A 22,998-nucleotide genomic window follows, 5' to 3' on the forward strand; every position below is an offset into this window, starting at 1 on the left:
AGAACAAACCAAAGAGCACAGAATAATTATAATAATATTACTGTAGCTTGTACTCTTTGACCAAAATATAGTGTGGTAATCGATTAGAGCCAGTTGTACTATCGATACTTAACATGCCACACTAGAGAGCTCTACCGGATGCAATAGAGAACCTCAGAAATTCTATTATATCCTATTTTTTTTTCATGGAGTGCAGTTTCATAGAAAGGACTTTGCCGACAGACCTTCTATTGCCCCCTACTGATTAGTTGTCATAAATAAATGTCTTCCTTACTGTGACGGAAATCTTGTCTTCTCTTGTTAGTAACCAATCACAACCCTTGTTCAGAAGAATTGACAGGATCCCGTAAAATCCACGTGGAGGCAGAGTTGCCGCATCTTTTCTGAATGCCAAGAATCCCGTCAGTTTCACTGCATAATTTGGAGGGTCATCAGGATTGTGGCAACTGTGCAATGTTGGAACGAGGGGACAGGATGGAATTGTCAGACTTGTTTGTGTAGGAAGTCATAAATCTGTAAGTGGGTGTTCAAAGAGCCACCGAACTGCACTCCTTGAAATAAAATAAGGTATACCTTTCGTAATGAATTAATGACGAAACTATGACGTAGCTGTGTAACAGTTATACTGTTATACACGACGTATGTAGTGATTATTAGTAAGGACTTTACACATGACTTATAAACGAGCTACTCATTGTATAAGAGTAAGACAGTTAAACGTCTGTATAGAGAGTTTTTATTAGTAATACCGTAATTATAATATCATGACTTCAAATGAAGTGTATGACTCCGGTACTGGTTACTAAATAAAATAGTTCACAACCACGGCTTTATAATCCCAAGACAAAAATAATTATTTTTGAACTGGTAAGCGAATACTAACTAACCACTTCTTTAAGTATCGCTTTACAACAGAGCTTCGTTTCTTCTAGCTGTCGTGGGCCGACATGTTGCACTGGCTCCAACCTGGAAAGACACTACTCCTTCCCACTGACAATGAGCCAGGAATAACTTTCTGACTGAGCGAATGCAATTAAAAAATTATTTCCTTTGCATCCGTAGGGAATATTTTTATTCTGTAATTTTTAATTGATATTCTTACGTACAGACTAACTGTGGGAGTTGAGGAAGCATTTCCTACCTGTATGGAAGGTCCTGGCAGTCTTCTGTTGGCAGTAAGAATTCCTTTCTCGAACCCATCTGCAGGAACGCACTGGACATTTGCACACTGAGAAATTTGTTCTGTACAATTCTGGCAAGCACTGTCAAAAGAAATATCTCCATTATCTAAAAAATATGACGCATGTCTGTATCTCATAATTTCATCTAGAATATTCTGTTATAAAGAGCGTCTGCCAAGAAATAGGTTTCGCTCAGGTAACTGGTGTCTTCCTTTGACTCTTAGAGATTGAAATCTACTTGGAGGAAATAGTGTGTACGCCTACATTTCTCCTGGATCTACGATGGAAATTTTTCGAGTTGCTTAGTACAAAAAATTACACAGCCTGAAGAGACATCAAGGTTAGAACAATTAGTATACAGCTCACTTCCAATCAGTGCAGTTCAATTTAGCTCGAAACAATGCAGATATTACTATAGGGAATCTTTATTTTTGTTGCGCAGATTAGGAAGAACATGTAAACAATTGCCGTGTCATAAAGCTGCATAAATATCCTGGCGATAAACAATCATAGGATTTAAAAATTCAGAAATTAGGAAAAAGAAAAAGGTAACCTGAGAAATCCAACGTATGTCTAGAAATCTTTCCATAATATGTGAAATCTCATTTTAGTAGTAATATATTTACAGTTTTATATCTGAAGTTCGAGGCACTAGAGACATGTATAATCCCAGTTTTGCTATACGGCTGCCAAACTTGGACATTGTCCGAGAGACAACGCTCAAGTATGCAAACATGCCCTAGGAAGATGCAAAGAAAAATACTGGGCACCACGCTACGAGACATAATGACAAACGAAACACTACAAAGACTGACGAACACTACTGACGCAGCAAAACGAGCCACGGCAACGAAGTGGACCTGAGGGGGACATGTGGCGAGACTACACCAGACAAGATGGACCCATGCAGTCACGATGTGGGACCCCTACGACTGAAAGAGGGACAGGGAAGACCACGGCTCAGATGGTCTGACATGTTTTCCACCAAAGAAGCGGGGAAACAATGGTCGAGGACAGCAAAGAACAGAGTTTTGTGGAAAGAACTAGGGAAGGTCATTGTAAATAGATAACGAAATCAGTGTTAAGATATTGTAAATAGTAAAGTCAGTATTAGTGAAAGTGTGAGATAAATGTTGTAAATAGTAAAGTCAGTGTTGAGAAAGTGTCGGTTAAATAGTATAAATAGCAATCAGTGTTTGTCAAAGTGCTGGTGTTAGCATTATGTGGGTAGTGGAAAAAAATTGAACAAAGAACAGAGTGCTGAGACTAGTTAAAATTTAACAGGATTATTAACCATGTCACAAAAGTAGTATACACGACAAGCTCGCCTGGATTGGCTCACCAAGCGAATACAATTGAACCATCCCTGTCGAGGGGGTTCTAACCCCATCAGAAGAGGCCTGTGCCCGACATGGGACATCATGGCTAGCATTCACTACCTTTAAAGTGCGAGTAATATTGTGATAGTTCTTTTTGAGAAGTTATTACAATTTTACTGAGCGAGAGAAGGACCGGTTTTGTGCACAAACTTATCCACGAACATTCCCTTAACTTGGATTATGAACTTATGTATTAATAATAGCAAAGGAATCTATTTTTCGTCATAAATTATTAATATCAATTGAGTATGATGAAGAATATTAATACGTATCTGTTTTACATGTCTGTCTTATGAGAAGTGAAGAATTGCGAAGGACTGTGTCAAGGAAATGCGCTGAAACTGCCTAAGAAGAAAGTGCCCCGATGTAGGCCTACTTTTACTATATTTTTCGAAGACTTTTCCGTGTACCTCATACACAGTTCGTATTGAAAGCTTACTCTTTAAACGTTTCCTTTGCAGTATTTATCAACAGTAATCTCACTAGATGTTTTAAATTGTCTAGAGAAAATCAAAACTCGAGAGGGATTTAATTGACTATTACACGTTTAGAAGAAAGTATATGAAGCTTAGAAGAAATAAAGTACTGTAATACAATAAAATATAAATTGACTTACGAACATACTAATCAGTCTTCAAATGTATTATTGTACCATCTCATCATTACAAATATTCCGATAGATGGCGGTAGTGTGTTATGTTGAGCTGTTCTCTTTTACCAGTAGTACCAACTATACAATCTTCATTGAACTCTATGATTACTTGTGAAGAAGGCTTTCTTGATTCACTTTCATTTTTATTACAACACTTGCGTTCCACTTGAATTATCAATAAAAATATATAACCCCTTCAGAACTGAATTTATATTAGACAAAATTGAAAAAAAAAAAAAAAAAAAAAAAAAAAAACTGGTCACATAATCATTCTGGAGATCGAAATCAAGTCTTCACAGAAAATAAAATTTGGGGACAATTTTGACCCTTGGGGCCCCAAAATTTTGAATTTTATTTTTAATTCAGGTATAGAAATCTTTCAAAAATAATATTCTCCATTTCTATCACATTGAATTTTTCAAAATTTTTAAAAATATCAAAGACATTCCAAAAAAGAAAAAATAAACAATGTACACTATGATGTACATCAGGCCTGAAGGGGTTAAACAATCTCTGATACGTGATAACGCGTAATCTCATACAGCAAAAATTACAACATAACCTAAATAATATAAAGAAGTAGAAACGTTTTAATTAAGGAAGATTAAATAAACATGAATCATTTTAAAAGGTATAGTTATTTAAAGTACAATGTTGGCCAACAAGGAAACAAATGGTAGAGAGGTGATAAAAACAAATTCTAGGGAGACGATAAAAACAAACACTAGAGAGGTGATAAAATTGTAGTATAAGCAGCCATGTTTGGTCGTTCCGTACCGTTTTATTGGTCAAAAGCAGTATCACGTAGTAAAAGTGTAATTGTATAACACTTTGTAAGGAAACTTTGGTCCTTTTGAATTTGGAAGGATCGCTTTTGAAATTTTGCCTTACCATAATCTCCTAAGTAGGCCGATAAACCACGCAAGCTTTCATGTAGTAATAAGATGAGGTTCAGGAAAAAGAACGTATCTCCTCTATATTCGAAGCATTGTGTCTTAGTGAAACTTACAGCAGAGTTCGTATAGGCCAGTTTATATCTGATGCTTTTCCAATTCACTGCGGGCTAAAGCAGGCAGATGCATTGTCACCCCTACTTTTTAACTTTGCTCTAGATATGCCATTAGGGAAGTTCAGGATAACACAGAGGGTTTGGAATTGAACGGGTTACATCAGCTTCTTGTCTATGTGGATGACGTTAATATGTTTGGGGAAAATCCACAAACGATTAGGGAAAACACGGAAATTCTACTTGAAGCAAGTAAAGCGATAGGGTTGGAAGTAAATCCCGAAAAGACTAAGTATATGATTATGTCTCGTGACCAGAATATTGTACGAAATGGAAATATAAAAATTGGAGGTTTATCCTTCGAAGAGGTGGAAATATTCAAATATCTTGGAGCAATAGTAACAAATATAAATGACACTCAGGAGGAAATTAAACGCAGTATAAATATGGGAAATGCCTGTTATTATTCGGTTGAGAAGCTTTTGTCATCTAGTCTGCTGTCAAAAAACCTGAAAGTTAGAATTTATAAAACAGTTATATTATGAGTCTTATATTGTGAAGCTTGGACTCTCACTTTGAGAGAGGAACAGAGATTAAGGGTGTTTGAGAACAAGGCTCTTAGGAAAATATTTGGGGTTAAGAGGGATGAAGTTAGAAGAGATTGGAGAAAGTTACACAACGCAGAGCTGCACACATTGTATTCTTCACCTGACATAATTAGGAACATTAAAACCAGACGCTTGAGATGGCCATGGCATGTAGCACGTATGGGCGAATCCAGAAATGCATATAGAGTGTTAGTTGGGAGGCCGGCGGGAAAAAGACCTTTAGGGAAGCCGAGACGTAGATGGGAAGATAATATTAAAATGGATTTGAGGGAGGTGGGATATGATGGTAGAGACTGGATTAATCTTGCTCAGGATAGGGATCAATGGCGGGCTTATGTGAGGGCGGCAATGAACCTCCGGGTTCCTTAAAAGCCAATAAGTAAGTAAATAACTTAAGTTGTGTAAAAATTTTTTTAAGTTTTTGTACTTGTAGTAAATGAAAGGAAGTAAATAATTTAGATGATGACTATGATGATAGTAATGAAAATACAGGAGGACATTGAGATCAAACTGCGATGAGTTAAGATGGAATTTGTTGCCGAGGAAGACGGTCTGGTGTGATCTTCTTACTCTGTTAAAGTGGCGTAGGCTTCGAGCGTAAAGCGATAATAACACAACCGTGGTGCTCCGTCCTTCTTGCAATCCCTGGCGCAGTTCGTGGTGTCGCTGTCACGTACGAATTCCTTGTAGTCTCCCACATCGTCAGGCTGCAGAAAATTTTCGAGGTTGACACTGCCTGAAAAGTTTTCATAAGATCTTTAGTTTCTCCAATTTTTAGCGTAGATAAAGAAAGAATTACACTGAAACATGTGGCATTGTATGGTGGCAGAACATGGACATTACGATGAAGCGAAGAGAAACGGCTAGAAGCATGTGAAATGTAGGTATGGGAAGAATGGAACGTGTTAAGAGGATAGAGAGAATAAGAATTGAAGCTGTGCTAGAAGCAGTGGGTGAAGAAAAAATGATGATGTCACTGATCAGGAAGAGAAAAAGGAATTGGTTGAACCACTGGCTAAAAAGGAACTGCCTACAGATGGATGCAATGAAAGGAATGGTGCAGAAGAAGATATCAGATGATAGACAACATTAAGTTACGAGGATCATATGCTGAGAATAACAGGAAGGCAAAAAAAGGAAAGATTGGAGAATGCTGGGTTTGCAGTGAAAGCCCTGCCCTTGGACAGAGTACTGAGAATGTATGAAAGAATGAATGCTGAACACTTTACTTAAAAGAGATAGGAATGGTAAATAATTTTGTATTGGAAACGTAATCCGAACTCATCATCACCTCGCAAGAAATAAGCTTCCATATTTAACCTGAATCATTAGTTTCGTGCACAAATAGAATACGAAAACTGGAAATTGATGTGTCACAAATTATAGATTTCTGTGAGAAACATCGCCAAGAAAAGCCTTTAAAATGTGACGGGAAGTGAATTATAGTAAACGTATTTTATAAGTTCGTTGAGAAATACCTTGAAGTCACGTTTGATGATATTGCAGAAATTACAACTGAGCTTACTGATGTTTCAGTTTCATACTATCTGTACCGTTATGCATTTCTGTGAAGTATTTAATAAGCAACTTGAAGTCCTTTATTCGACCCAAATATTAAGGTCATTCAAGTGTTACGCTGGTACGAAACAACGCTCCTAGCGCCGGGATTGGAGTTACGCGGAAACCAGTTTAGAACTGTATTTCGTGTGCTATATTTAAGGTTGCATAAATATTACAAGTCGTAAGCAGTGGTCACTGTGCTCAGTTCATCCCGATAGCGCACGAATGTAAAGACCAATAGAAAGCGACACCTCACGGAGGAAAACATTAGCTATCACGTGATTTGTTTATATGTACTTTTTACTAAGAACGGGAGGAGAATACTAAAATCCTTCAGCTGTGTTTTACATTGTTTCGTTTTTTTCAAAGTAGTCTGGTGATTTTTTTTTTCCATCGTTAATCTGGTGGGGTCTCATACACCCGATACTGTTTTTAGTTTAAAAAGGTCTGCATATAATATCAAAATGGATTTATTTTCATGTAAATGAATTGTACATGCATCAAGAATAACCTAAAATACAAATAAATATTCTAAATTAATTTTATATCGGACAAATATATTTCTAAATTACTACTTCACATAAAGTTGTAATAATCTTGCAAATACTTTGTAATAAGTTTGTGATGCATACAAATACAGTACAATTAGTTAAAATAAAGTACATAACCATCCTCAAATCAGTCTGTTCAAGTTTCTTTAGCTACTTTCGTCATTATCCTCATTATTATATACACATTCTTCGCACATAGGTGTAATATGTTCAGTGCACAGAAACTTCGAGCACGTTTTACACACGTACTTTGTTTTACGATCTCTTGTTCGTGGACATACTTCGCACCTCCCTTTTCCTTCCCGCCTGCGTTTTTCTTCCTTATGTCCATCCTGTATGGAAGTTGCTTGTGGTTTCAGCTTCATCTGGAGTTCTCTAGGTAAACTAGTGGAAGTCGCGCGCTGTTCACGGTGTTCTGCCAACAGTCCCAATGCCAGTGTCTTCAAGAACAGACGTCGCCTAATGTCTGTCTGTGTATTGGCAAGATATATTACTTGTGAGTTAATTCCAGCAATGTTCAGAAGTGCAAAAAATATTGTTAGAGGCCACCTTCTCGAATTACGAGAGACGTCATATGTAGCGCACATCTGATCTACTGTATCGACCCCGCCTTTGAATGTGTTGTAACTGGTTATCATGTCAGGTTTCTTTTGTTCTCCTGTCGATTCATCGATTTTATCGTCATGATGCATCGTAGAAAGAAGTAGAACAACTTTGCCTTTCTTTGGGACATGGGAAACTAATGTAATGTCTCCGTTGAAGCCAAACATGCTGCTATGAATTTGTCTGTTCTTGGTCTGGACAAATTCTGGAGGCAGTTCTTTCTTGTTCTTTCTTAGAGTACCAAGAAGTGTAAGGTTGTGGTCTTTCAACAGTCTGGTAGCCAGAGGAACACTGTTAAACCAATTGTCATCAGTGACATTCCTTCCAGAGCCTGATATTCTTGATATAAGTCTTTCCACTACAGCATCTGCAGAATTGCTCAAATTATAGGGTCCCTCTGGTTGTCTTCCTGTGTAGACTTCAAGATTACTTGAGTAAAATGTTCTGGAGTCTGCCAGGGCAAATATTTTGATGCCATATTTGCGGGGCTTGCTGGGAATGTACTGTCTAAATGGACACTTGCCCCTAAATCCTTCAAGTTTTTCATCAATCGTTACTATTTCTCCTACCGTGTAGTTGTTTCTACAATTGGCAACAAAATGTTAGAAAACATCTCTGATTGGTGCCAACTTATAAATTTTTGATCTCTCAGCTCTTGTTGATTTGTCATCGAAGCGTAAGCACCGCAGGATGATTTTAAACCGTTGCAAAGACATTGTGGTTCTAAATATGTCCATGCCCGTGCCGTCCGCAACCCACAAATCGTCTAAATTTTGTCTGTTAGATCTCAAAACTCCAGCCATGAACAGGAGACCAATCATAGCTTTCATTTCTGACATATTTGTGTGCTTCACTTTATATTTATTATGTTCACTGTAATTATCCGAAACACTGTCAATAAACTTATTTGTATTTTCCAAAATTATGTTCCATATATCGGCAGTGAAGAAAAGTTCGAAACAGTCCTGAGGTGATTTACAATTTTTTGCATTTCCTTTCACTGAAGGTAGGCGACATCTAATAATATTATGAGAGCGACATCTTGTATTTTCTGGGGGTGGTACTTTTCTCCAGCTCGTCTCTCCATCCTTACCAAGGTAGAAGGCCGTAGAGTTCTCTTCTATCTCTGAAATATCTTCGTCTACTGAGTCAGCATCTTCTTCGGACTCTGTATTATGTTCACTCTCAGTCTCACTGTGCGGCCAGCCATCTCTTTCCGAAACACCACCTTCAGTATTTTCTTCCTGTTCTTCACTCTCAACTTCCAATAACAATTTTCTAACACGAACTGCTTCCATCTCCTCCATCTGAACGAGACGAAAACGAAAATAAATATTTGAAACAAGTATTCGAAAATCGATTTAAAAACACTTATAAAAGTTAAAAGCACACATTATGGTGTAAAAATACAAAATAATGCAATCACGAATGAATTTAAAAACAACTTTACCTTGGCTCGCTAAGTGTACGCGAGTGACGCCGTTGGTCTGGTGGGGTCTACAAAACCCGGAACGGAAATAACTATCAATAACTCTCCAATGACTCAAGTCTCACTGATTTGCTCTGTACTGCGATGCCTTGTATAAGGCGGGGGAAAGGTTCAGAAGAGGTGGGGATTCAGTGTTACAAACTGTCCAATAGGTAGAGCAAAAAATATTCCAGTGGGTCTGAGAGACCCCACGAGACTAACGCAGGGTTAGAACTAACTCTCGTAACAACCTTTATTGCCATGGTTCATTTATAATGTACATATTTATAGGTCCGTAACATGTTTATCGCAGTGTTAACGAGTAACCCTTTAACGTCACATGAATTTCACGTTTATAACATATTATTAAAGTTGTTTTTTTCAGTCTAACAATTTATTTTACCAAGAAAACTGGTAAATGTCTGGCTGACTGGCTTTCCGAGTGTGGATCCGGGATCCATTAACTTAAGCTCATATTAGGCATACCCATTTTGTGTCTACAGGGTCATTCCTAAGGAACATTGTTTTTTTGTGTTATTTTCAGTTTTTAATTTGTATTTACACTTGTATCTGTTTTATCTCTTTTTTCTTGTTACATGCAATTCTATGTTTTTTAAAGAAATGTCTGTACACTCTATTGTAATTGGGGGCTTTGCCGTGTTATAGACATAAATAAATAAATAAATGAAAGAATGAATGAATGAAACAATGAATGAATGAATCAATCAATCAATAAATCAATGAATCAATAAATAAATATGTAAGTAAATAAATAAGCAAGTAAATAAATAAGGGAACGAACAGGTGAAAAATGTGGAAAAATGGAAAAAAATACAAATTTTTGTTTTTATGTTCATAATTTTATTTAAACCTTCTACTTTCATAATATGGCCTCATTTTTTATTTGGGAGCCCTTTAAACCGTGTCACATGACGTTTAAATGTCTGCTTGCACGTGCTTCGTTGCCCTTTAAACGAGCTGTCAGCTCTAAAGTTTATGTTGAGCTTTGTAATTTGAATAAAGCGGGCTAGTTTTTTTTCTGGTGTGTATCTAGTGAAATTAAGTTTGTTGTCACTCCTGAATACACTATCAACTTACCTGTCAGTCCTGCAAATACTTTGTTTTGAAACTGTGAACGGCAAAATATTGTTTGTGGATCGTTTCTTCTCGAGTTTGTGCGTTTGTACATGAATATTCATACTTGTTTTGCTGATTTCGTGTTATTTAGGATGTTATTAAAGTTTTACACTAATTTTGTATTCAATTAGTTGTATATATTAGTGTGAATAAGTTAGTATAAGTGCATTAGGTTAGGAATCGTCACAATAACATTCAAGACCACGTGTATAACTCAACATTTAGCATTTTAGGCATGGTTTTAGTTTTCTAAACATGAATAGACTAAGTGACATTCATAATAAGGGCAAGAAACGATCAAAATATGCTAATAGGGCTAAAAATTTAGCAAATATAAGGTGGAAGAATGCCAAAACTATTGTGGAATGTGTGCAACAAGAAAATGTGTTAGGCCTAGTTGGTGATAATGAAGATCAAGTGTCAAAACAACCAAATAATAAACAAAGTGCTAGTGAGATAAAGTTGATAAAATATGGCAACTTGCAGGAGAATTCAAATATAAGTGCCCCCAGTGTAGTGAAGACTACACATTAGTGCATGTAAGTTTGTAGAGTGAACTGTATAAAGGAGTAAAATGTGGTGAATGTGGAATGGATAGTGCAAAAGCTGAGCTTACTGAATCATCAGGCTTTGCATTTAAAGTGATAGTGAAGTGTTATAATTGCAACACAGTGTTGAATGAAATGTATACAAGCCCTAAGGTAGGTAACACTGAGTCAACTCGACCTCCCTTCGATGTAAATAGGAGAATGGTCAACGCCTTTGTTACCATGGGAAAAGGACACTCTGCTATGGAACAACATTGTATGGCTATGGGTATGGCAGGTTTGAGCTCACCATCCTTCAACTCTCACCTGATAAAACTGACGGAAGAAAACAAACTTGTTAGACAACATGTGTTGAGAAATGCTCACTCTGCAGTTAGACGAGCTCACATGGAAGTGGACAGTTCTATTAGTGATAGTGATGTTATAAATATTGGTGTGTCATACTATGGCACATGGATGAAGCGTGGACATACATCAAAGTATGGTTTAGGTTTAGTCATAGATATTTTAACAGGGCTAGTGTTAGATTTTGAAATAATGTCAAAATATTGCAGTACTTGTGAAAAGACAGAAAAAAAATGGATGTTGCAAGTGACGAATATAAACTGTGGTATCAAAGTCACAAAGATGCTGGTGTTTGTGAGAAAAATGTTGATGGATCTTCAAATGCCATGGAGATGAAAGCTGCAGAAATTCTCTGGACCCGGTCCATTAGGTTGTGTAATATGAGGTACACAACTTTATTGTCTGACGGGGATGCAAAAACACACCATCACCTTCAGCAGCTTCAAGATTATGGTGAAGGCATTGGCATTAGAAAAGAAGAATGTGTGAACCACGTTGCTAAGAGAGTAGGTAAAGGTCTACAGAATATTGTTAGGGAATGGAGAGGGACAGATTCCTCAATCGGAGGCAAAAAAAGGGAAGTCTGACTGCAGAAATGATACCTCGACTGCAAAATTACTACAGAAAGGCCATTATTGATAATATCCCCGATGTAAACAAGATGAAGAAAGCCATCTATGCAACACTTGACCATGCAAAGTCCACGGATGACAAGCCCCTGCATTCAAGATGCCCTAGTGGTGAAAAGTCATGGTGCTTCTTCAACCGGGCCATTGCGAAGCAAGAAGCTGTTCCGAAGCATGACTTGAAAACCATGAAGACAGTGTTGCGACCTTGTTTTTGTCAGTCTAACAATTTATTTTACCAAGAAAACTGGTAAATGTCTGGCTGACTGGCTTTCCGAGTGTCGGATCCGGGATCTATTAACTTAAGCTCATATTATGCATACCCATTTTGTGTCTACAGGGTCATTCAAAAGGAACATTGTTTTTTTTTTGTTATTTTCAGTTTTTAATTTGTATTTACACTTGTATCTGTTTTATCTCTTTTTTCTTGTTACATGCAATTCTATGTTTTTTAAAGAAATGTCTGTACACTCTATTGTAATTGGGGCTTTGCCGTGTTATAGACATAAATAAATAAATAAATGAAAGAATGAATGAATGAAACAATGAATGAATGAATCAATCAATGAATCAATAAATCAATGAATCAATAAATCAATAAATAAATATGTAAGTAAATAAATAAGCAAGTAAATAAATAAGTAAGTAAATAAATAAATAAGTAAATATATAAATAAGTAAATGAATAAGTAAATAAAGAAGTAAGTAAAGAAGTATTTAAGTAAGTAATTAAATAAATACATAAATAAATAAATTAATAAAAATAAATAAATATCTAAATAAATAAATAGATGGATAAATGGATAAATAAATAAATGGATAAATAAATAAATGAGTAAATAAATGAATAAATAAATAGGTTTTGGTAGTGCGTATTATTCCGAATATAAATGTCCATGTAAACACCTGCTCAATTTTCAATGAATGTTGAGTTACTCTTGTTTGAATGTTGCGCATAAGTAATTTTTTTTTTTTTTTTTTGAGGATAAAGGTGGCGGACTCTATGTAAAATGTATTATAACAAGGGCCCGGATTCTTATGTAATTTTAATTACATATTAGCATTCCTGTAGTTATAGTTGAGTTTAAGGGGAGATCTACTGTAGGTTCAAACAGATCAAACATCTCATTTTCTGAAAACTAGTATAAAAATATTACATAATGTTGGGAATTTCTACACAAAATTTTACGACCAAAATGTTAGTCTAAATAGGTTTATTAATAATCAAGAAGAGCCACGGAATAGTTATAGAAAAAAAATCAGAGAGGGACTTGGATTAGAAAATAATAAACTGTAAAAGTGATTCTTCTTCAGCATTTATCAATCCTTTCGTGTGCTATGAACAGTGATAGTACAGTACTGTTGTTCTTGTGCGTCACAAGATGTAAAAAAAAATTAATCACGTGGCACGCATATTGAAACCTTGCGACTTGTTATCCGCAGTATCCAATTTTCAATAAAGAAGAAACATGTTCTCCGAAACTATCTGAGATAAGGTAATGGAATTTTGCACATTCCTTTATTACTGCATAATGAAAATTTCCATACAGAAAATTTGTCCTTAGGTGAATATTTAAACAATTTTACTTTCTAAAACAATGATATTTTTTTCCATATGAAGAGTCCACTGCAAGAATGATGGGTGTCACTTTCTTGTCGAAAATGAACCAAGACTGTCAATGCATAGCTTAAGACATATAGAATGTGCATAGAGAGTTATATGGCATTAACACTGATAGTCGTTGTCCAATAACGATCGGAAAATCACAGTTAAGCTTTGAGCGCTAAGCATTTCAAACTTTCAATTGCTTCTCCTGCAAAATGTATTCCAAATGACATCCATCATTCTTGCAGTTGACTTTTCATATATTATTACATTTTTGAAAGTTTAATTTGAAACTAACCATTTTAAGTTTTAAAATTCTGTCTTCAGGGATAATGTAGAGCAAATGTATACAACATTCAGAACCATAATCTTTAAGAGATCATAAGAGAATGTTCCTTATATGTTATGGTATCAGGTTAGGTTAGATGGATTCGTAATTAGTGCTTCCTAACATGGTAAGGTATTGTAATTAAGTATCAGAATAGAGTCAGTTATTGTAAATACCTGTACCAAATTTCAGATGGATAGCTAAAAAATTGTGAAGTCAGTGATTAATTACATATAACAATGTATTTGAAACTATATCTCTCCTTAATTTTACGTACTTTTGTATATTCTTAGTAATATTACACATTTTACATATTATGTAAAGAATGTAACATATTTTTACATATCCAGGCAACTATTTTTGTTTAATTTTTTATTATATTCGTTTTATTTTTCAGAGTAAAGTATTCAGATTTTCTTTCACATATACTTAGAGATAAATCTTAACGTATTTGTCCCATAACACTGCCTGGAGGGCTGTCTTTTGTTTTCAATATAGTACACCATGCTGGTAAAGATGAACGACCCGGAACTGACGTCGTTATGTTCAATTCACAACTGTAGAAAATACTTGAATTTCTAAAGCTGGCATAAGAGAATACTTCTTTTAAAAATAAAATAAAACTGGGGATTCCAGCTCTTTGTCTGTAAAACACAGTTGTAGTTCGGAGTGCCTCACCTCTATACATTTGCACTAATGCTTTCTCAGAATATGGGATAGTCAGATGTACGAAATAAGGGGGTAAAGTCCATCAAATTTTGCAATTTTTTATGATATTGAGGTTATCCAATTGAGCGAAGTTCCTCGGAAAATAGCATTTTGTCGTCATATTCTTCACTTATGAAAGGCACGTTACAAGAAGTGAATTACAATCTATCAAAGACTAATTGTTTTTGACTTGTGATCGAAGTTACCTGCTTAAATAGGGTAAAGTCGATCACCATTAAATTTTTACCTTAAGATCGATTTTAAAATATTGCGGAGTAAAGTCGATCACTGTTTATGTTTTTAAAAAACAAATTAAGTGTATTACATATATTTTATTTGTTATAAGGGGTGTAGAAAACAATAATAATCTACAATATATGCCTATAGGATTATATAGTGTACTTTTCTTACTGTGATCATACAATTCGATAAAATTAGGCCTATAGGTCTCCACTGTACAAACTTGACCATGATTGCTAACTTATAAAACGTAAAAACACAGTTTAATATTTCACATGCCAACAAACAAAGATTTAAGAATGCGAAATTTACATTGAAACACCACACTTCCTAATGTGCTATTCAATATTGCTTAGGTTTATGTCAGATATTATTTGAAATCTTCCTCTCCTCATGTCACTTTAGAAACTACGTTGTTCCCATCGTCAGGTGCATAGGAGTATACAAAATATGTTCCTTTGGCAGTGCTCTTCTTACGCAAGAAATTCACCATAATTTCGTCTTCCTCTTTGCACACTATCCCATGAATATAAGCTATACTATGACACTTTTCTGTTTATAAGCATTAGTTGGAGGTATTTCGGTGAATAATTTATTCTTCCTGCTGATCCTATATGCTTCGAGTAGGTGGATGGCATGATCGACTTAACCCTACAAAGGTACAAGTTTTCTTAAAATAACATCGTCGCCTGAATACAAGAACTAGGTAACTTGATTTTTCATATTTTGTGACATCGCCTATTTACTTATTTATTGCACTAAGGAATATGTCTCGTTTTCTTTTACCTATTTGTAATATTGGAAAATAGATGTCGCTGGTATCGTTCGATCAGTTACCTAGATCCTGGATTATATTTTGTGCTACCTTTTCTATGCTATAAAAGAGGTAACTAAAAAACGCAAATTTCGAGTTACCTAGTTCTTGCATTCAGGCGACGATATGATTGAATACTTACATTAACGAACTGCAAAACTATTATTTCAGGATACAATCTCAGCGAAAAGTACTTACGTATACTTCCTGTCTCCTTTCATTGCTGACGATAATTTAGAGTGTGTAAGACTTTGTTTTCATTTAAGAGAAAAAGTTGAGAATAACAATTTTCACTTCAACGGTAATTACAGTGTGTTCTCATGGCTGGCTTGCGCAGGCTTTTTGTTGTCCCTCTCGCTTACATTTGCAATGTCAGGCAATGAAGTCAGCATAACAAAATTTTAACAAGTAACTGCGAGAATATATAATTTCGAATACAAATTGCAAATGATCTATTATACACCCGCTGATTGACTTTACCCACTTCTACGGTACTAATAGTTACATTAACAGCTCCATTCTTTCCACTGCTACTCCCCCAAAATAACCCTTTTACATATATACTTTCCCTCCCAAAGTGCTGGATAACAGAGACGTGTTACGTCATAAGTCAGCAGTTGATTTAAAGGAACGTATTCAGTCTGAATTCAGAAAGTTTCTCTTCCTGAAGATGACATGATTTACGTTTCAGTATTGAATAGATAGGCTATCATATTTTCTTGGAAAGGAAGGACGGTACAATGAGTATCTAATGTAGATTAGTAATCATTTGTTAGTACATTGTTTTTTGTAATAAATTATTTCTGTATGCCTTTACGTTTGTAAATGAAACCTGTTTACATTGATAATGTTTTCGTGTTATGTTGTAATGAAGACTTCAGCCGTATCGGCGAAACACTGAACTAAACATCTTACGTCATTGTTGACAATCGCCGATCGCATGTAACGTCAGACCTGTGAACCTAGGAGGCATTAACTGCCGGTGGCTTCTATTTGTGGCTAAACACATTACTGGTGCCGTCTGTCGTTACATCAAATATTAGGTTCGTTCCAACAACAGTCAGCAATCGTCCGTAACTATCGTGAGCATGCGCAGTACAGAAAAAGCGTTCCAACACAATCGGAACAAGTTCTGGACCGGAAACATGCACTGCAGGGCAAGGGCAGGGCATAGTTGCGCCCCACGATCAGATAAAATGCAGCAGATAAAAAATGGTCCCTGTTTTGTGGGCATAGTTGCGCCCAGTTCCCATCAGGTAGAGAAAAGGGGCATGGCATAGTTGTGCCCCGATGAAATAGGTAAAAAGACACTACGGAAACTCAAGCCTCGTAATCAACCAACCTTATTGATTTCTTATGCGATTTAATATTCGTTATCGATACCGTTAAAATGAACACCATGAAGTTGGCAGTATTTTATTAACTGTTTTTCTACTGTTTATGCAGTTATTATCGATAGTCTACCGTTAAAATGAACACCATGAAGTTGGCAGTATTTTATTAACTGTCTTTCTACTGTTTATGCAGTGATTATCGATAGCCTATCGTTAAAATGAACACCATGAAGATGGCAGTATTTTATTAACTGTCTTTCTACTGTTTATACAGTGATTATCGATAGCCTATCGTTAAAATGAACACCATGAAGTTGGCAGTATTTTATTAACTGTTTTTCTACTGTTTATGCAGTTATTATCGATAGTCTACCGTTAAAATGAACACCATGAAGTTGGCAGTATTTTATTAACTGTCTTTCTACTGTTTATGCAGTGATTATCGATAGCCTATCGTTAAAATGAACACCATGAAGATGGCAGTATTTTATTAACTGTCTTTCTACTGTTTATACAGTGATTATCGATAGCCTATCGTTAAAATGAACACCATGAAGTTGGCAGTACTTTATTAATTGTTTTTATACTGTTTATGCAGTTATTATCGATAGTCTACCGTTAAAATGAACACCATGAAGTTGGCAGTATTTTATTAACTGTCTTTCTACTCTTTATACAGTGATTATCGATAGCCTATCGTTAAAATGAACACCATGAAGATGGCAGTACTTTATTAATTGTTTTTATACTGTTTATGCAGTGATTATCAATAGCCTACCGTTAAAATGAACATCATGAAGATTACAGTACTTTATTAATTGTTTCTATACTGTTTATGCAGTGATTATCAATAGCCTACCGTTAAAATGAACATCATGAAGATTACAGTACTTTATTAATTGTTTTTATACTGTTTATGCAGTGATTATCGATAGCCTATCGTTAAAATGAACACCATGAAGATGGCAGTACTTTATTAATTGTTTTTATACTGTTTATGCAGCGATTATCAGTAGCCTATCGTTAAAATGAACACCATGAAGATGGCAGTACTTTATTAATTGTTTTTATACTGTTTATGCAGTGATTATCAATAGCCTACCGTTAAAATGAACATCATGAAGATTACAGTACTTTATTAATTGTTTCTATACTGTTTATGCAGTGATTATCAATAGCCTACCGTTAAAATGAACATCATGAAGATTACAGTACTTTATTAATTGTTTTTATACTGTTTATGCAGTGATTATCGATAGCCTATCGTTAAAATGAACACCATGAAGATGGCAGTACTTTATTAATTGTTTTTATACTGTTTATGCAGCGATTATCAGTAGCCTACGTTAAAATGAACATCATGAAGATTACAGTACTTTATTAATTGTTTTTATACTGTTTATGCAGTGATTATCGATAGCCTATCGTTAAAATGAACACCATGAAGATGGAAGTACTTTATTAATTGTTTTATACTGTTTATGCAGTGATTATCAATAGCCTACCGTTAAAATGAACATCATGAAGATTACAGTACTTTATTAATTGTTTTTATATTGTTTATGCAGTGATTATCAATAGACTACCGTTAAAATGAACATCATGAAGATGACAGTACTTTATTAATTGTTTTTATACTGTTTATGCAGTGATTATCAATAGCCTACCGTTAAAATAAACATCACGAAGATGACAGTACTTTATTAATTGTTTTTATACTGTTTATGCAGTGATTATCAATAGCCTACCGTTAAAATGAACATCACGAAGATGACAGTACTTTATTAATTGTTTTTATACTGTTTATGCAGTGATTATCAATAGCCTACCGTTAAAATGAACATCACGAAGATGACAGTACTTTATTAATTGTTTTTATACTGTTTATGCAGTGATTATCAATAGCCTACCGTTAAAATGAACATCATGAAGATGACAGTACTTTATTAACTGATATATTCAAATGAGTGAGCCGTTGGAATATGGGAGCTTAGCAGTCTTTGACATTTTATTAATGATTTTCACACCGTCTATGGCGTATAGTGAGGTTAATTTAAAATGAATGTTAAGTTTAGTGAAAAGGGTAAAGAGTTAATAATTTTCGAAACCCTGTACCGTAGGGTTAAGATATCGATGTACAAACAAAAAATACAGTTCATTTATTGTGTGTGAGCGATAATAAATGTTATTTTAAATAGTAAAATTGATCATATGCTAGCCTACCTGATTTCAATGCAGCTATCTCTGTAATATTTGTAAGCAATTTGTTTATGTTATGACAATCACTTTCGTGTGTACTATGCCTATCGGAGCGCAACTATGCCATGTCCCTTCTGGTACCTAATTTCTTCAGGGCGCAATTTATATGCACATAATAGATTACAATGATATCCATACAAAATAGTGTTAATAGAATACATTCCGTTTGTGGTGCAATGACCCCTTATTTTATTTTCGCTTCAATGTATTAGTCTGAGGTGGCACTGATACAAAACACATTGTTATTTTAAAACTCATTTATCTCGTTAAATATTTGTCCTATCGAGATGTTGTGTAGAATTAAACTTGTCGGAAACATTTTTGAAGAATCGTTTGCAATGTAACATTTTTCTAAAAAATAAATAATAAGTAAGATATTTCGATTAATTTAACTCACTCACCCTTATAACCTCGCTTTTAAACAAAGTATTTTAAATTCCATATAGCCTAAATTCTAAGAGAGGCCCGATTTAATTTATAACTTATACCTATTTTCATAGAAATCGGTTCAGTCATTATTGCGTGAAAAATAATAAACATTCACACAGACAGAGAAACATTAAACAAACACTCGAACTTGTGTGCACGAAGCTGTCAATTCAATTCTGTGCCCCATCTCAGTGCTTTCTAATTAATTCATTTTTTCGTCACCTGATTGTGTCAGTTGCCAGCCGGAAGAGAATGTTGCTAGGAGAAATATGGCCCAGTGCACAGACGAAGTCATTCTGAATTGGACGAAGACAACTCTTCTGCAACTGCGAACGTTGCAAGATCGTACCTATTTATGAACACGCCAGTTGCCAAGACACCATTCATACGTAAACTGTATATTGAGTACGTAAGTATGCACTTAGTAATTACTTTAGAGTATCTTGGTGTCAAAATTATCTAGAAGAGTTAAGCACAAAAGTTCAAGAACCAGCTGTAAAGGTGTTCTGTATATACTTAGTATGACTGGAACCGGACACTGGCACAACTAAACCGTAACTTCTTCTAAGGCGCAACGTAAATTTAAGGAAATACTAGTCAGAAACCTTCCTGATAAAGTGACCTACAAATATATGGAGATAAGAAGGCAATATATAAGAAAATGTCAAGTGAGCATAGGTCTAATTACCGTAAAAATACAGTGTGTAGTAAAGCTACTTGGACAAATTTATTGGAGTGATAAGTGGAATCAAAGGAGCTTAACATGTCTTTTATCAATTGATCAGTAGCTATTTTTACGTAGTTAAGTAATTTTAATTGGAATTTTTGTCTGACTTCCAAGGTCACCCGAACGAACATCACTGTGGTATTTCTTCTTCTTCTTCTTCTTCTTCTTCTTCTTCTTCTTCCCTTCAAGTATTAAGCCATATGGCCTGTTACGATCTCACAGTTGAATTTTCAACCCAGCGCTTCTTTGGACGACCGAGAGCTCTCTTCCCGTTTGGTCGATAGCAGAGCATGATTTTTGGGATTCTGTCTCTACTCATGCGATGCAAATGATTTATCCAGTTTTTCCGAAAATCTTTTACGTGATTAATTACAGGTTACAGTTGTAATTCTTCCATTACATCTTCATTGCGTTTGTGATCCCATTTCGTATATCCCGCTGTATATCTCATAAATTTCATTTCATTAGCCGTTATTCTGCTTTCGTCTTTCTTCCTCAATGTCCATGCCTTAATGCTGTAAAAAGTATAGATCTCGCCAAGGTTTTGTATAGGCGAATTTTAGTATGCCTTTGTACTAGTGAAGGTTTCATAATGTTGTTTATTATTCCCATTGTGTTGGTGTATTTAGAAATTTTCTGTGAAATGTCTACTTCATTGAAAAAAGAACTGTGCATCCGAGATATGTAAGATAATTTTGCATTTTTGTATATTTATATACTTTTTCCAATTTCTTGTCTTAAATAGGCTATACAGTTAAAATTTATTTATAAGGTAAAAGAAAAGGTAATCCGTCTTCACCTAGAAATTGTTTGAAAGTAATAAAATGATTGTTACTAGTTGTGAAGTAATAAAGATAAAAATTAAAGTTCTTGTATATTAAAAGCTAGAAATTATTCATCGCCTCATAAAATGTCCATATTGTTCAGAAATATATCTTTATGGACAGTCCATATATCTCAAAATGCAACAATTCGTCAAATAGCATAAATCTCTCAAGATAAACTGGGAAACAATGTACAGGAAATCAATATTATGGAGGCAATGACAGGATTCAACCACTAACATTTAAAAAATGAAAGGTTTAAACATAATAATCTGTTAAAATAATATTTTAATTTCGCACTATCATGAATATCCAATGCCGAAATTCATTACGATTATTTTAGCACTATCAGTTTTATTAACGACGAAAAATTTTGTTCACCAATTTCTTTCCCTTTTCTACTACTGAATCTACCCATTGTACAATTGAGGAACTTTTTGAGTTCGCCAATTGTTTCGGAGCGTTGCCTACTGGAGGCAAGAAGTTTCCACACTTCGGGATCCCTTGCGGCATCGGAGGCAGGTCTTCTGGTTCTCCAACTTGTATTACGAACGACATTCCGGCCACGTGATGAAAGAGGAAGTGACAGTGGAACATCCAATAACCTGGAAATTGTAAAATATTATAGTGAACACAAACAACTCCGAACGTGGGCTAAGCCAGTTGAATGCTCGTCGAGACGCACTGTTGCCTGACACAGCGGCACAGAGAGAGCGACAAAGACGGAAGATAGTAGCGGCTTTATCAGATAAGCTTATAATTGGACAGTGGATGCGGGATGACTTATCGTTGAATGTAGGTGCACATTTACTATATGTTACATTTTTTTCATTCGGTCCCTTGTCTCAACAGGTTTTAAACGTAAACGGACGACGTCAACATGCTACTGTATCTACGTACAGTCAGAAGGAAAAGAAAAATAACGTACTGTAGTACATACCTTGCAAGTTCAGTCGTCGTCATCATTGATGCAATTACCAGCGTTGCAGTAAACGACGATATATTCTCGTAAGTAGTCGAAGCTGAATCGTCTTCGCCTATCGCTTCAACAGTTTTTGTATCGAGAGAATTTCTGAAGAAACCCTCTAAAATGTGGATCACTCAATTTCTTTAGAGGAATATTTGCACTGAGCATCATGTTGCACGTGTCGTTAGACCCGCAAAACTAAATGATGATGATGATGATGATGATGATGATGATGATGATGATGATGATGATGATGATGTAGAAGATTCCTCAGATTTCATTTGAACGCATTTTCTGTACGATGTACTGTTGCAATGTTTCTCTATAGCCTGAGTTGTTCTGGATTTTATTTCAATTTTACATATATTACACACGATATTGTCTTCGTTAATACATAAAATGTCACTCTCATACATCTTAATTGCATTTCGTATCTCTGAGCGAATTTAACGTCTTGCCGTTATGAATGAATCAGCACAACATATTCAACGCGTACTAAATATTTGAGCAGGATAACACAACTGCACACATTGCGTTGCAATGTTACTATGAACGGACCGGAGTTCCTTCGTTTTGTACGCTGCTATACACGCCACTTACGCAAAAGACGGACGACTCGGCACGTGCCATATACTCTGAAACGAAACAACTTCACTTTTCCTTAAGACATCCCGCATCCACTGTCTACTTATAATAAATATATAGAGTGAATTGTAAGTAATATGTATGTATGTATGTATGTATGTGTATGTATGTATGTATGTATGTATGTAAGTATGCTATGTATGTATGTATGTATGTATTTATTAACACTACAATTGGGTATACACCCGGTGGCAGTGATATATAATATACAATAATTACAATGATATGAAATAAAATAAATAAACGTAAATGAAATAAAATAAAATAAACGTAAATCTTTAAATAGTAAATGCAATAAACCTAGGACTATAAATAAAAACTATTCTATAATAACGCCTACGATAAGCAAAAGTAAATCTAACTTATAAGTACTTCTATTTCACCCAACTATTACCAATTTAAATAATTACATATCACCTTAATTAATTACCTACCAACTTAATTACATATCAT

At 35.1% G+C, this 22,998-nt stretch overlaps 2 protein-coding genes across 3 annotated transcripts in view; both read right to left on the minus strand.

Moving 5' to 3' along the window:
* Positions 1 to 20,260, minus strand: part of LOC138695011 (uncharacterized) — a 46,127-nt gene extending 25,867 nt beyond the window's left edge. The window contains exons 1-4 of one of the 2 annotated variants that reach the window (XM_069819302.1): positions 19,815 to 20,260; positions 19,605 to 19,708; positions 5,397 to 5,562; positions 1,142 to 1,262 (exon numbers count right to left, since the gene is read on the minus strand). In XM_069819302.1, coding sequence (XP_069675403.1) covers positions 1,142 to 1,262; positions 5,397 to 5,562; positions 19,605 to 19,677 — 360 coding nt within the window. In that variant the 5' untranslated portion in view covers positions 19,678 to 19,708; positions 19,815 to 20,260. The other variant, XM_069819311.1, reaches the window with a different exon arrangement.
* Positions 20,261 to 21,204: 944 nt separating this feature from the next.
* The window catches only part of LOC138695006 (uncharacterized), a 70,650-nt gene continuing 68,856 nt past the window's right edge, over positions 21,205 to 22,998 (minus strand). The window contains exon 12 of the mRNA XM_069819290.1: positions 21,205 to 21,538. Coding sequence (XP_069675391.1) covers positions 21,291 to 21,538 — 248 coding nt within the window. The 3' untranslated portion in view covers positions 21,205 to 21,290. The remainder of the gene's footprint in view (positions 21,539 to 22,998) is intronic.

This window comes from Periplaneta americana, chromosome 1, assembly GCF_040183065.1.
Source record: "Periplaneta americana isolate PAMFEO1 chromosome 1, P.americana_PAMFEO1_priV1, whole genome shotgun sequence".
NCBI lineage: Eukaryota > Metazoa > Arthropoda > Insecta > Blattodea > Blattidae > Periplaneta > Periplaneta americana.